The sequence below is a fragment of the Motacilla alba genome, chromosome 11 (genome assembly GCF_015832195.1).
Source record: "Motacilla alba alba isolate MOTALB_02 chromosome 11, Motacilla_alba_V1.0_pri, whole genome shotgun sequence".
In the NCBI taxonomy this organism is placed as follows: domain Eukaryota; kingdom Metazoa; phylum Chordata; class Aves; order Passeriformes; family Motacillidae; genus Motacilla; species Motacilla alba.
In genome coordinates this window covers 6,627,375-6,641,118 of record NC_052026.1, presented here as the reverse complement: position 1 = coordinate 6,641,118, position 13,744 = coordinate 6,627,375, and the positions used below count along the sequence as shown (strand labels likewise).

Below are 13,744 nucleotides of genomic sequence, written 5' to 3'. Positions count from 1 at the left end.
CTCTCCATTTTCTGGATTTTACTGCTTCACTTTTTTTGGTTCGTGTATGAAGGTAATGGTGGTGCTTTGAGGTAACAGTGAGTGAGCACAGTGCATGTTGGAGCAGAAAGTGGTTATCTCTCTGTTGCCTTTTGATCTGACCTGGTTCCCTAACTGACAGAGGCTGTGTTGAATTAGGAGGGAGAATCACTGGCATGTTGAAGCACTTGCTGGTGTTCAGGAAGCCATGTGCTTACCTTGGTAGTCAAGTCAGTGGTTAATACTGAAGGGTAACAGAAACTGGGAGGGCACAAATTGACAATCAAATTGAAATAGATTGTTAACTAATCCTTCCAATTTTATTTATTAATTTTGTAATTATAGCAAATGAAATCCTCACAAGTTACTCTGATTGCTTGGCTTACCTCAATTTATATTCAAATCTCACTAAAACACATTTCAGCCCTTTCTTAACGAGATGATGAAAAGTGCTATCCCATGGAAGAGTAGGGGACACACATTCCAGCATTACTTGCAGTCACCTGTTTGCTTTTTAATGTTGCTGTTGAATTTGTATTTAACTCAGGATTAAAGTATAAGCTGACATATTTGAATAAGGATATCTTTAAGCCATGAGTTCTTAAAATTTAAAAAAAAATGGCTGCACAGTTGGTTAATAGAGATTTTAAAACACAAAGGATGCTGAGTAACGAAGACATTGTACTGATGTTGATTGGAATCACATAGTTTCATAAAGACCCACAGAGCCACTGGAGTCCCACTGAATTAGTGGCAGTAGTGGAAGGGGATGGGTCCTCATTCTGGGGAGGGGTGCAGGAGCAGCGTGGGTGGTGGTAGGCATAGGGCAGGCAGCTTCCCTTGGGAGCCTGCCTGGGGGCTCTCAGGAGCAGGCAGTGGCCCTGGGAGTGCTGGTCTCAGGGAAAAGGGGTCAAACACACAGGCCTGCCCTTCACCCAGACAGGGCTGAAGCATTAGGATTTGTTCCCTATGTGCCAGACAGCACTCAAACAGGAACAGGTATTCCCCATCCTCACTGGATGCACTGTTTTACCAGGGAGCAAGGCTTTTAAATGCCAGCAAGAACTTGTCACTGACTACCATTTGGTCACAAGTGTGTATCTCAGGTCACCTCTGTGGCTTTAAATGGGGTTTTTATTCATTATTGCTGAAAGGCAGGGTTTTGTATGATTTTCAGAGTGGGTCTTTTCACTAAATAAGCGATTGATAATGACTGGATTTTGATCAGATTTTCCAGGTAACTCTGGAGGTAATTTTTAATGGTCTTCATTGTAAATTTAAAAAAAGACTTTGTTCAAGTGTGACTATTAAAAATGAGCTAAAATACAAACTAGGTTTGTTTTCCCAGTTAATAAAACCTGCTCTTAATGGGACAGTGAGCAAATGCCACATTCACATGTTGATATCTATCAGATCAAATCAAAATCTACTGTTTGGCACAAGAGGTGAAAACCCCACATTGTAATAAAACTGTCACAGGATCTGTGTCTCCTGCTTTGTAAATAAACGTCTCTGCTTTGCCTCGGTATTTCTGCAACATCCGGAGACTATTACCCTGTGCTGGTGCTCTGGTTCATTGACAGTTTCACTTAAACAGTTAAACAATAGTTTGAAATGGAAAATGTTCTGTCTGTATTCCTTACTTAGTTCCTTTGTGGTTTTTTTCCCACCCCTCAAATGTTTTTTGTTGGATATTTTTGTTGGATTTTTCAGTCAGTCGCCTGAGTAATTGCATCTTATTTTTTATTACACAGGAAAATACCGAACTGCTCACAAACCTCATTCAAAGCCAAAAGTATCAAATGTTTTTGAGGTGGATTTTCCAGCAAATGGAAATGATGCAAAACCAATGGGTCGTTTTCAGTCAGAGGAGGAGCTGTGGGCCCGCTTAGAAGAGCTCGAGAGACAAGAAGAGATCCTTGGTGAACTTGACAGGTACAGTGCTGCTGTGGCACAGGCAGGACTGCAGTCCAGAGAGCTGTGAGTGTGGGGCTGCTGCTACACAGAGGGTCTCACCAGCAGGGCGAGTAGCTGACCACACAGATGGAATTAAAATTACCCTAGGTGGAAGAAGGGTGGGACATGAACAAAGCATGCACTGCTACACCAGAGCTCCTAAAATCTGCCTCTGCAACCACAGCAGTCCAGCCTTCTGGGGTTTTTTTCATAAAGATGAAGAGGGGGAAATGAAATTAATTTCCCACAGGTTATGAAAATCCATAGTTTTCCATGTGGCAGTTATATATTCTGATCTGCAAGCAATACAGGGGTTGTTAGCCATGATGTCACAGTTTTGGATTTCCATTTGGTATGGGAAGAACACAGTCATTGTTAGAGGGCACAGGGAAGTTGCACTGTCTGCAAACTGCAAAAAATTTGCAAGTTTGTTGCACAAGCTGCAAAAAATACAGCACCTGGGTAAAGAATATGCAGGTGAGTTCATTATTTTGTATGTTTGTGTCTCTCAAGAGCATGACTTGCCTCTGTTCATGTAGATATTTTTCATTCCTTAGGATGTCTGATGCAGCTGAGACAAATGGAGAAGGTGCAGCCTCTTCTGAACAAGAGAAGAATGATAAGGACACAGATGTGAATGGTGCATGTGAGACAGAGGACTGTATTACTCAGGGCAACTTCCATAAAGAATTTGGAAATTCAGACTTGTGTGTGGACCACTCTGGTGGCTTGACTTACTATCACAGCGATGATGAAGATGACAAAGATGTTGGACATAACTCTGTTCCAACTATTTATTTCTCTCACACTGTGGAACCTAAAAGGGTTTGTGCTTTTTTAATTTCTATTTTTTGCTCAAGAGATTATATCAAATATATATGCCTCATGTAAAACCTGAAAGTTTAGGTCTGTAGATGTGAGTAGAATGCTAGCTGGAGGTGACCTTGAGTTTTTTTTTTTTCAAATTATTAAAACCCTACTGTTTAGATTCTGTCATCCTAAATATGGTATTAAAAAAATGATCTTCACATTTCTACCCTGCTGTTCTGGCTTCTGGCTGTTGTAAAAGGCAGTATCCTGTCTAGGAGTTTTTAAAATTACTTCTTACTTGCCTTGAAACTGGCCTTTGAACAGCTCAGCTGTTGAGCAGAGCTTGAATAAGCAGACTGTCTTATTTTATATGCAAAATATGTGCACATGAGGGCAAAGAAATGCCCCAGCCTAGTGCAAGTGGTAGAGAATAAACTGTGCACATTATGAATGTTACCATTCGTACATTTGTTTGACTTACCTATGCTTCCTAGTCCCCAGCTGCTTGGGTAAGAGAATGTCAGGAATCAGTTGATCTGCAGCCTGGTGATTGTTGATTTTATGGTCTAGACCATCATTTGTGTTCAATTTTCAGGTAAGAATAAACACGGGAAAAAATACTACTTTTAAATTCAGTGAAAAGAAAGAAGAGGCCAAGCGTAAAAGGAAGAACAGCAGTGGCGATGCAGCTCCAGAGCGGCCCAAAATCGAAACCCCAGCAGACATTTACCGGTGGGTGATTTACGGTGCAGCTTTCCCCTGAGCAGACCTTCTCCTTTCGTTTCTGTCCACCTAGAGTGTGAAACCCCACCTACAGTTTCCTGAAAGAAACAGCTGGAACTGAATTTACTACTTAAAAATGAAAGTTTGTGCCTTCTGCATGGTTGCTGTGCTTTCGTATTCATAAAATATTTCTGAGCTTAACGCTTCCTTTTCCAAATAGCAGTTCTTCGTTTACCTGCTTTTCAGAGCTTCTGAAATGGAGGTAAATTTGCCAGTATGTATCATCCTCAGAAAGGAATGCAGCAGTTATGTTATGTGCCATTTTTTTCTGTGTTTGTTTTCAAACAGAACTGACCAGATCTACCACTTGTAATATTCCTGCTTTCCTGGTTATTGATTTGCTGGACTCTGTCTCTTCCTTTTTGTGTCTTCAAAACATACTCAGCTCTTTGCTTGCATAGTTTCTCTTGCATTCCCTCTCCCTGGCCTCGGTCTGTCACTTTCTGTATTCTCCATAAAAAGTACTGCTCACCTGTAAGACACCCACACACAGAGAGCTTGAAAAATAATGCTGGGCTTAGGGGACTGTACAAAACACTAAGGTGACAGGATAGTTAAAACAAGTATTGGGTTTGTAAGGATAAAGGCAGACACCTATTGGATTGGTTGATTAAGTGGTTGTGAAAATTCCACTGTATGTCTGTGTGTTTGGATACCTAAATATGTTAAACATGTTACAAAGCGTTGAAAGTGAAACAACATCCTGTAATTGCAGCTGCAGGGGCTGAAGATGAGCAAAAGATTCTTTTGTGCTCCTCCCTCTGAGCTCTGCAAACTCCGTAGAGATGTATTTTTATAAGTGCCTGATGAATAAAGCTGTTAGAAACAAGTAACACCCTTAAAACACATCCAGTCATTGGGCTCCTCCTTTATGAGTTTGATAAAATTGGCATTGTCTTATTGTCTTCTCATTCTCCTCCACCCACCCTTGACTTTCTCAAGTCATGGAGAGGGAGCACAAGAGCCATCTTTGTCAGTTCACAGTCTGTTAATATTTGAAAAAGTGTCTTCCTGTTGATCTGATCTTATAAGCTGATTTTTAAAATTTTGTTTCTAATTGAAAGCAGATTATGACACTTGTCAGGAAAAAGCTCCATCCTTTCCATGTGCAGTGAATGTTTGAAGTATTTGTTTTTGTATTCTACATTTGATAAGGACTTAACTCTAGAAAGCATTCCCAGATTGTGATCTGATTCTCTTTACAGAAACAACCCTGGTCATCATTTAGTTTACCTTTTTTCTAACTTTTTTCTAACTCACACCTTTCTGTTTCGTAACATTTTTCAAAGAGCTGTGCATTTTCTGCTGAAAATAAGTACCAACTTGAAGCTTGAATAAAGGGCATCACAGCATTCACTCTGCAGAGTTGATTCTTGTACACTGGTAAATAAAGTGCCTCTGAAGGTACAGTATTGTCATTCTGCAGCGAAAAAGTTGGGAAAGCACATCATAATTAATTTGTACAAAAGACAAAGCAAGAGCACTGTAAATTTGTCATCTGATCCTGAAATGGTTTATTAAAGCTACGTTTTCCTTTATAGATACTTTGTTGATGTTGTGAATGGAGAATATGTCCCTCGTAAATCAATTCTGAAGTCTCGGAGCAGAGAGAACAGTGTTTGTAGCGATACCAGTGAGAATGGTGCTGCTGAGTTTGATGACAGACGAGGAGTTCAGAGGAGTATTAGCTGTGATGAAGCCACTCAGAGTGACAACAGCGAAGGCATCCTCGAGGAAGAGGAGGGGGAGGGGAAGCAGCAGCTACCGAAAAAGCTTCCTCCCTCTTCAGGGACGACTGAGGTACAGTTTTAAAATCATTATTGATTGTTGGCAGGGATAACAATGAGAAATCTAATGACTCTAGTTGCCTATATCATCAGTTTTATTTCTTTAAAATAATTTTCCAACTCCTACCTAGTTTGCTTCAGAAGAACATACCAGGTGACAGGCCTCTGTCACACACATGCTAGGGGCTGAGGGGAGAAGCTGCTCACATGGCTTCCCCAAGACTTGAAGCCCTTCCATAAAGATCCAACAAAGTGGCCACTTGCTGGTGTTACTGAAACCTGTGAGCTGGAACATCCTGATCATTTCACTGCAGGACAGACAGCAGGATTTAAAAAAAAAAGAAGAAATCTGTACTCTGGGAAGAGTGGGAAGGGAAGAGGTGTATCTCTAACCTATCTTGCACTACTAGGCAGCTAATTTCCAAGGAGTGTTTCGAGTTTAAAACACGTAGCCACCAGCTGAATTACTATTTGATGTGCCAATAGCAGAGAAATTACCTGGTGGAAGGAGGCATTGCACCCCTACTCATCCTATTCCAGATTTAGCCATTCGTGATCCTAAACAAATCTGTTTACATGTGTTTGGAAAGTTCAGGGCTTCATCATAAAAGACAGACTGTACGATGTAAGGGAAGATGTACAGTTGCTTAGTGACTGGGTGAACACAGGAATTAAATGTAGAGATTCGTGGCATAGCGTATTCATTTCTGTTTTGTAAGAACTTAACACTAATTTTTTCAAACTAGATAAAACTTGAGTCTTCAGTAGTTCCCAGTGCAATGGACAAGTTCAATGAAAGCACTACTTTTGCAAAAATTATTTTTGACAAGAAATGAATTCCTCATAAAAGCTGTTGTTTATCACCATTTTTCATGCAAACAGCTTCAGATGAATCCAGGCAGAATGTGAAGATTCATGATGGAAAATTTATCTGTGGAGTTAGCACTCCACATTGTATACTTTCTGGAATATATTTGCTATATTTTTATAAAACATCTAAGTACACTTTAGATGTTACCCATCAGTCTATTACCTGAGTCTGGCATGATTATTCTCTACAATGTAATGTATTTTCTAAGCAACTGAAGGAGATTAAGCAGAACAGTCCAGTCAAATGTGCTTCCCTAAATGCTGTTGTTTTGCTTTTGGTTGTTTTTGTGGGTGTTTGAAATCCATTATTTCTCCATTACCATTTGCAACACACTAACTTTTTTTTTTTTTTTATTTCTAATTTTACCACCATCACTTAGTTTGTGCTTTGCTTACCTGTTTTTGAAAATGAGCTTCTTGTTAGATTAACAGAGTTGTACAGGCACAGCTTTAGGCACACTTGGGCTACTGGAGCAGAAAACAAAAAAACACTGCTTTTTTTGCAGGTCCTGCAAGAAGAGAATGGCCTGTTTGTTTTGCTTTGTCTTTGTTGGTAACTGAGTTATGAAAAAGCAGAACTAAGCATAGTGACTAAATCTGGTGTGCATTCCTTTGTGCCCAGCATGAGCATCAGACCTTGGATGTGAACTGCTTCCCCTTGTCCTTGGGCATTCTGAATTCTCTGTTTTCAATACATAGTGGAGTGATTTGTTCTTAAATATGTTTATGAAAAGTAGTTCTGAGCTGCTTGTTTTCCAGGAATCCTGGTCATTTCTTTGCTAAGTTGAAAAGGACTGTCACATAATTGGCTGCATATAAATTACAATTTTTAAACACTACATGTTTTTATTAGGCCTTTTATAGAGAGAAATAGTTGGAAGCAAGTTTGCTGTTCTCTTAAATATAAATGGCTTTCACCATTTTTTGATCATATTTGGTAGGGAGAAAAGAAGAATCAAAATACGTGCTTGCCAGTTCTTAGGCAATCCTTCAGCTTGATGCAGTTAGAAGATTCTAAGTCATAAAATGACGTATGATGAAAATGCTGACATCAACTTTGCAAAGTCTCTCCGTTTCTTATCCAAAATAAAACTGTGTATTACGTCAGCTGTTTGATTTCTTGAGCGTGTGTCAGTGAGGAAGCAAATTTTTACATCATTTATGCAGTAGGAATGAGATTAAGTGGTATTTTTAAGATACTGTCTTTCATTCAGTCATTCTTGAACAGGCTATATTTTGAGGTTAATTACAATGTGGTTACTTATGCAGGCAACAATCATTGATTTAAGGATATTTCTTTACTTTTGATTAGAAGAAATAACAATTCTAATCAGGCTAATATAGGGTAATGACCTTATGGGCATAGCTTCACATTTGCATTTTATTAGCTCATTCTGAGTATTCTCTTCTGTTGTAGGCATTTTCTGGAACTGTCATAGAAAAGGAGCCTTTGTCTCCCTCCTTAATACCACACCCAGCCCTCGCTCACCCAGTGCTGCCGACCATTCCGGAGCGCAAATCAGAGGAGCTCTTGTGCGACGCCCCAGAGGAACCTATCAAGAGGATTTCCAAATTCAGAGCTGCCAGGATGCAGAAGACTCAGTAGGTGCTGCTGAGCACGAGCGCTCCTGCCTGCTTTCACCTCTCTGGAGATGAAATAAAGCCTGCTCCGTAGCACCCACCGTTACCAGGGTGTCCTGTGGTAATTTGGCACCGTGATCTCCTCAACGTTTACTGGCAGCATTAGGAAAACAAACAGTTCAGTGTTTGAACACTTGAGTATTCATCTTATTTTGTCGGTTTCCCTGTGTGCTGTCAGCACCTTTGTATATGTTTGCCTTATGATAGCAGCACTTGGGTTCTTTTTCAAAAACTGTTCCCTACATACATTGTTTTTGTGTTTAAAACTAAATACAGGCAGTTTTGTGCCAGCTGTGATGTTCTACATACCATATGGACCATTTTAAGGAAACTTTTCACATTTCAAATAGATTCACCAATTATATTACATTACTTGCTTTAGCATTTTAAGACACACTCGTATTTACATTGCTGTAGGTTTTGCAACTAGGTGTCTGCTAAATGTTTTTTTTTCCTTCTTTCAAACCTCTCTGATATCTCACTGTACAGGTCTATAAAATGCCAGGTTCATGTACATTGCAGGGAAGTTTCTTTGATGGAAAAGGGTATTTTGTAAAATTAAATTTTCAGTAAAAAAGCTGTGAAACTGGTGTGGTTTTTGTTGCTTTACTACTAATTTGGAAGCTCCACAGAGAGGTTTTTATTTTGAACTCGCATTTCTAGCTTGAAGTGTTTACTACCACATGGACATAAAAGCAGTCCATTCTCTTCTGCCATTGTGTTTTAACCTCCTGCTAATGAATGTCCATGGAAATTGAATGCTCTTAAGGAGAGAAGCATAAACTCAGACTCTTGATTACAAAATCTCCTAGTTCTTTTGTATACTCAGAAAACATTGTAATTGTCTTGGGAATGCCCAGAGGGAGTCAGCATTAAGGAAAAGTGTCTTAATGCTTCAGCTTTATTTCAAAATGCAACAGCACTGCAGCACTCAGGGTACAGTTTGGTGTATCCTTCTTGACTGAGAGCAGTCCTGGCCTCAGGATTCCCTGCCCAGCAGCTCCTTCCTATCTTCTTGCCATCCCCTCGTTCTGCTGACACAGCTTTTGTTGTTAGGGGCCACCCCTTGAGTGATAGTAGGTGAGAGATGGGATTTAAAAACAAACTGCTGGGTTTGGTTTAATTTTATTTTTCATTCTTATGTGGGTTTTTGAACCTAGAGAGTTTCCTATTCTCTCAGCATGTCTCTATCAGCACTATTAGAGGGGTTGTATGTTGAGCAAGGACAAGGGAAAACGATGGCAGAGGGCATGGGGAGCTGGAGTACCTTAAACTGATGGTGCTCTCCTGCTGACACCATCAAGCCACAGCCTGAAAGGTGAGGCAGGAAGACTTGGGAGGGGTAAGGAGGGACTGTGACTTTGTAAATGGGGAGCCTGAGAGCTGTCAGCATCTGATTTTCCAAATCTTGGCAAGCAAATAATGCTGTTTCCTCACCTTCCCCTAAAATAGCTGGGCCTTCTACCCAGATCCTTTGCTCTCAGATCATAGCAGATGAGCTCATGGCATGGCTTTGGAACAGAATCACCAGCTTCCCCTTGTCTCAACACTCCTCTCTCTGTTTGAAAGGGAGGTGGAAGCACTGGAACTTCTCTTTCTAAGGTGACTTCCAGAGTAAGCAGAGGCTCTCTGTGGAACTCTGCTGTCCCCCGCTAGGAGTTTGGGAAGCCACGGTGGTTTCATGGGCAGAAAACTCTGGCCAAGTGTGGCAACAGGAGATCGAGGGGGGCAGCAGCCCACCACAGCTGGGGGCCACGTTTCCCCTTAGGGGCAGAGCAAATTGTGTTTGGCTGCAGGAAGGGCTGCAGGGAAAGTTGTGCAGCCCTGCTGCGCCCGCAGCGCGCCGGCTGCGAGGGGCGAGCGCTCCCAGCACAGCCCCAGAGTCACGTTGAAAGTGTTAATCATTAACTTGATTCATGCTCAAATGTGGACTTTTTTTTTTTTTTAAAGCATATTGCATTAGTACTAAAATAAGCCATCAATGCCAGTCCACCCTCTATTCACGGCTAAATATTTAAAGGAGGTTATTTATAGCTTCTTTAATGAATTCTTGGCTAAACAAAATGAAATTATGTCCTAGAAAAGTAGAAGCTATTTTGTAACCAGAACAGTGCAACTGTAAAATATAGTTCCATGAATATGTATTTTAAATAACAAGGGGTTGAGATCCAAGACTACCAGACATGGGTAATTAGAGGAAAACTGAGAGAAAGAAAGAAAGGGGGAGAGAGAGAGGAAAAAAAACCCTTTAAAAAGATTTATTTAGATATCTTCTGAAATACTTCCCACTTCCAGTTACTTCAACAAACCAAATGCCCCTGGTCACCATAGATCAGTTTCAAATCAAAATTAATTCTTAGCTTGTTTTCTTTTTTTCTCCCCTCCCCTTTTTTCACATCTCTGCTCACGAGAAAAAGTAGGATAAATGCACCTTGGGTTTTAATGAATTATGGCCTCAGTTCAGGGAAGCATCCTTACTCAGGAATGCACTTTGGCATGTGCTTATGTCTCAGAGATTTTGTAAAGAAGAATGGATTTAACCACATGCTTAAAACTAAGCACATGAGTGTTTTCCCTAATAGGGAGCCTGAGTGTGTCTGTGCCTTTCTGCAGTATATTTAATTGTCAGAGGGCTCGCAGGCTGGAATGAGCCTTCGTCTTCCCTCTCTTCACTTGGGCTTTAGCAGCAGACTCACTTGCAGTGCCTAGAGCGAGAGAGATGGCTGTAGGCGTTTTATAGAATGTTTACAAACACCAAACAACAACAACAAAAAATTAAAATCTATCAAAGCAGATAAAAATCTTAGCTGTAAAAAGCAATCATGTGAAGGCCTGTCTCTGTGAGGACCTAAAATTTGCTTTCTCTGCAACACTGGAGTTAAGAAGTGCTGCAGGTGACCACCAATGCATGGGTGAAGTAAACACGGGACGGAGCAACAGATCCCCAAACTGGAGGCATTGAAGGGCTCCTAGGGGTAAAATGATTTTCATATGCCTTTTTGCCCCCGGTGCTACCGTTCTGGATTTTATTCACTTTAGTAATAAGAAGGGTACATTTTAGTGGTGAAATTCCTTCGGCGGCTCGGTGTCTGCCGAGGGCTCTGGGCAGGAAGGGCTGCTGGCTTGCTGGCTTTCTCTGCGCTCCCAAAGGCTGCCTGAGCAGGGGCTGGCTGTGTCACCGCGGCGGCACAGGGATGCGCACGGTGACACCGAGCAGCGCGCCCTGCCTGCCCGGGCACGGGTGGGCAGTGCGGGGTGGGCACAGCCGCGGGGGACACAGCGGTGGCGGCAGCCAGCCTGTGCCCCAGCGTGTCCCACGGCCAGCCCTCTGCCGATCGCGTCAATTAGGCACGGCAAATGACCCGTCGGGAGAAACTGCCCGCTCCTTCATCTCCTCCATTGCCCTCAGGTGTGCTGGGCACCTGGCGGCGCCCAGCGCAGGGGCTGCGGGGCACAGCTCGCCCGTGTGAGGCGTGCGTTCCCAGACTGGCGGGCTGCAGAAGGAGGAGAGGATGCCGAGTGTCCTGTGCCGGGAGGAGAGGCCCGTCCTGGGCCGGTTCTGGGGTACCTGATCCATCTCCCTGTCCCTCGGAAGGCGAGCTGCGCTTCGCGCTTTCCATCGCTCGCGTAGGGCATCTAAAGCAGCAGATTTTTGGATGTCTCACGAATGTCTAAACCAGCTGTTTTGGCTGTTCATTTTAACTAAGTGATTTATGCCGCAAAAAACGAGCCGGGATTAAAAGAAATCAGATGTGTGCGTTTGGAATGCAGCGCCTCTGTGTTACAAATAGCTCCTCTCTAACCCACATTAACCCCACGATACGTGAATTCTGCCAACTCCCGCTGCGTCTTTTAAATCAAGCCCAGCAAATCGTTCCCGGGTGCGCTGAGAGCCCTTCCCTTCCCTTCCCTTCCCTTCCCTTCCCTTCCCTTCCCTTCCCTCCCCTCCCCTCCCCGGCGCGGGGGCGCGGGCTGCAGTGCGGGCGGCGGCCGGGAGGGGGCGGCGGCGGGCGCGGCGCGGCGCTGCCAGTCAGCGGTGATTTATTATTCATTTGTGTTATAGGTGGGGTGTGCAGACAGTTACTGTAATAATTACCCGGACTGGAGCGTTTCCTTGGCAACCGGGGTTTTTTCTCCATTCATGCTGTTGCGGAGAGTACGCCTGTAAAGCATGACATTGCTGTATTCGGGGGTTTGTTGCCCTCCCGCTGCTCCGGGTTTGAGGTTAGTTACAGCATCACAAGGTGCTCTCGAGCATAAAAAGCTCAGGCTGGGATTAAAGCACGCAGGGAATGCTAGCGCCAAGTCTTTCCTTCCGCTGTCTCACTTTTAAGTAACAAGGTTATAAAAATGCAAATGCCATCTTGGGGTTGTTAATAACTAATATTGGGAAGAATTCCTGCAAGTTGTAAAATTTTTTTTTTTTTTTTTTTTGTAAACAAAACCAAGCCCAGGTGAGGCGGCTCCTTGTGTTTTACGCCGGTCTTGTGGAAATAATGTTTGCAAAAAAGGGACTTGCAGCTTGATCCAGCCTTGCGGTGTTTGGCGTCATAAATCAATGGGAACTGCTCCATGCGGCTAATGATAAGGTGGTATTTGTTGTTTATCCTGCTTTATGGTAATGGTTCGGGAGGAGGAGGGTGCTGTGTCCTTCCTGAAGGAGCAGGAGTAATCTTTGGTGTGGTAACGGAGTAACAGAAACCACATCTATTATCAGAGATCTATAAATGAATCATATTATCCTACATTTTTAGGCTTACTAGAGCGCTCATTTTCAGAAACTTACATCAAGCACTGTGCAAGGATGAAAAGTAGTATTTTTCCATCCCTGCTGCATGAGGCAGAGGGAATTCATGATGCAATCTCACACCGAGATGGGGAATTTTCACCCGTTAAAATTCCGAAGTAAGATGCTAAAACATGATTACATCTGGAAGGATTGTGGTCTGCCAGCAGTGTGCTCCTCTCGGAAGGATGGGCTGTGGATTAATGGGGAGATCCAGGGCTTTGGGATCCCCGCTTGTCCGTGAAGTTATCTCTTGGGAAGGTTAATGATGATACTAAAGTACAACCAAGAAACCAGCCCCTGGTACATCCTCCTACTCTCCCCAGCTGCCCTGTGCACATAGCCAGCTTGGAAAGATTCCCGAGCCCCTGGCCCACCTGCCCAGGGTTATGCTTGTGGAGGTGGATCCCTCTAGGGACTGTGTGCCCACTGCTGCCCTGCCTGGGTGACAAATCCCAGCTTTCAGGCCACAAAGGGCCATTGGCAGCTGGTGAGGAAAGTCTGCGTTGGCCCCTGCTTGGGTTGAAATGAGAAATGAGTGTCCTGCAGCACCCAGGTCCAAGTGGCCCCTGGCAGTGACACCACGGGTGCCTGGAGCCAGCTGCTGATCCCAGAGGGACTGGGGACCTGTGGGGGCTTGCAGCAGGGGTTGCCTTTTCCCTGGAGCAGGAGCAGGGCTGAGCATTGCAGGGCAATGCTGCGGGGCTGTGATCCCACCGGGGCTGCTCTGGGGCTGTGTGGGGTCTGGCACGAGCCCCCCTGCAGCCCCCTGCGAGCCACAGCATCTCTAACGCAGGGCATCCCCCAGACTCCTGCACCAAACCCCATCCCAGCCAGAAATCCCACTCAGCACTCCCCCCTCAGTCCCTGCCAGGGCCGAGGGAGCACCCGGGGGTGCTGCACTGCCAGAGGTGCCCAGGAAAGCTGGCTGCCATACTTGGGTTGTCATCAATGCAAATCATTCCCACTAATTCCTCCAGATTTGGATTTAAGTTTTAAAGAAAGCTTCAAGTTACCTCAAAATAGCTTAGTAATTATTTTAATAACTTGTGTGAGCAGGAACAATACCCACAGTGTCAATTCTGGCTCGCAA

The 13,744-nt window shown here is 43.6% G+C and overlaps 1 protein-coding gene across 1 annotated transcript in view; it reads left to right on the top strand.

Moving 5' to 3' along the window:
• Positions 1-8,455, top strand: part of URI1 (URI1 prefoldin like chaperone) — a 41,454-nt gene extending 32,999 nt beyond the window's left edge. The window contains exons 7-11 of the mRNA XM_038148012.1: positions 1,773-1,953; positions 2,532-2,799; positions 3,380-3,516; positions 5,109-5,367; positions 7,642-8,455. Of these exons, the coding sequence (XP_038003940.1) occupies positions 1,773-1,953; positions 2,532-2,799; positions 3,380-3,516; positions 5,109-5,367; positions 7,642-7,830 (1,034 nt within the window). The 3' untranslated portion in view covers positions 7,831-8,455. The remainder of the gene's footprint in view (positions 1-1,772; positions 1,954-2,531; positions 2,800-3,379; positions 3,517-5,108; positions 5,368-7,641) is intronic.
• The last annotated feature ends 5,289 nt before the right edge of the window (positions 8,456-13,744 follow it).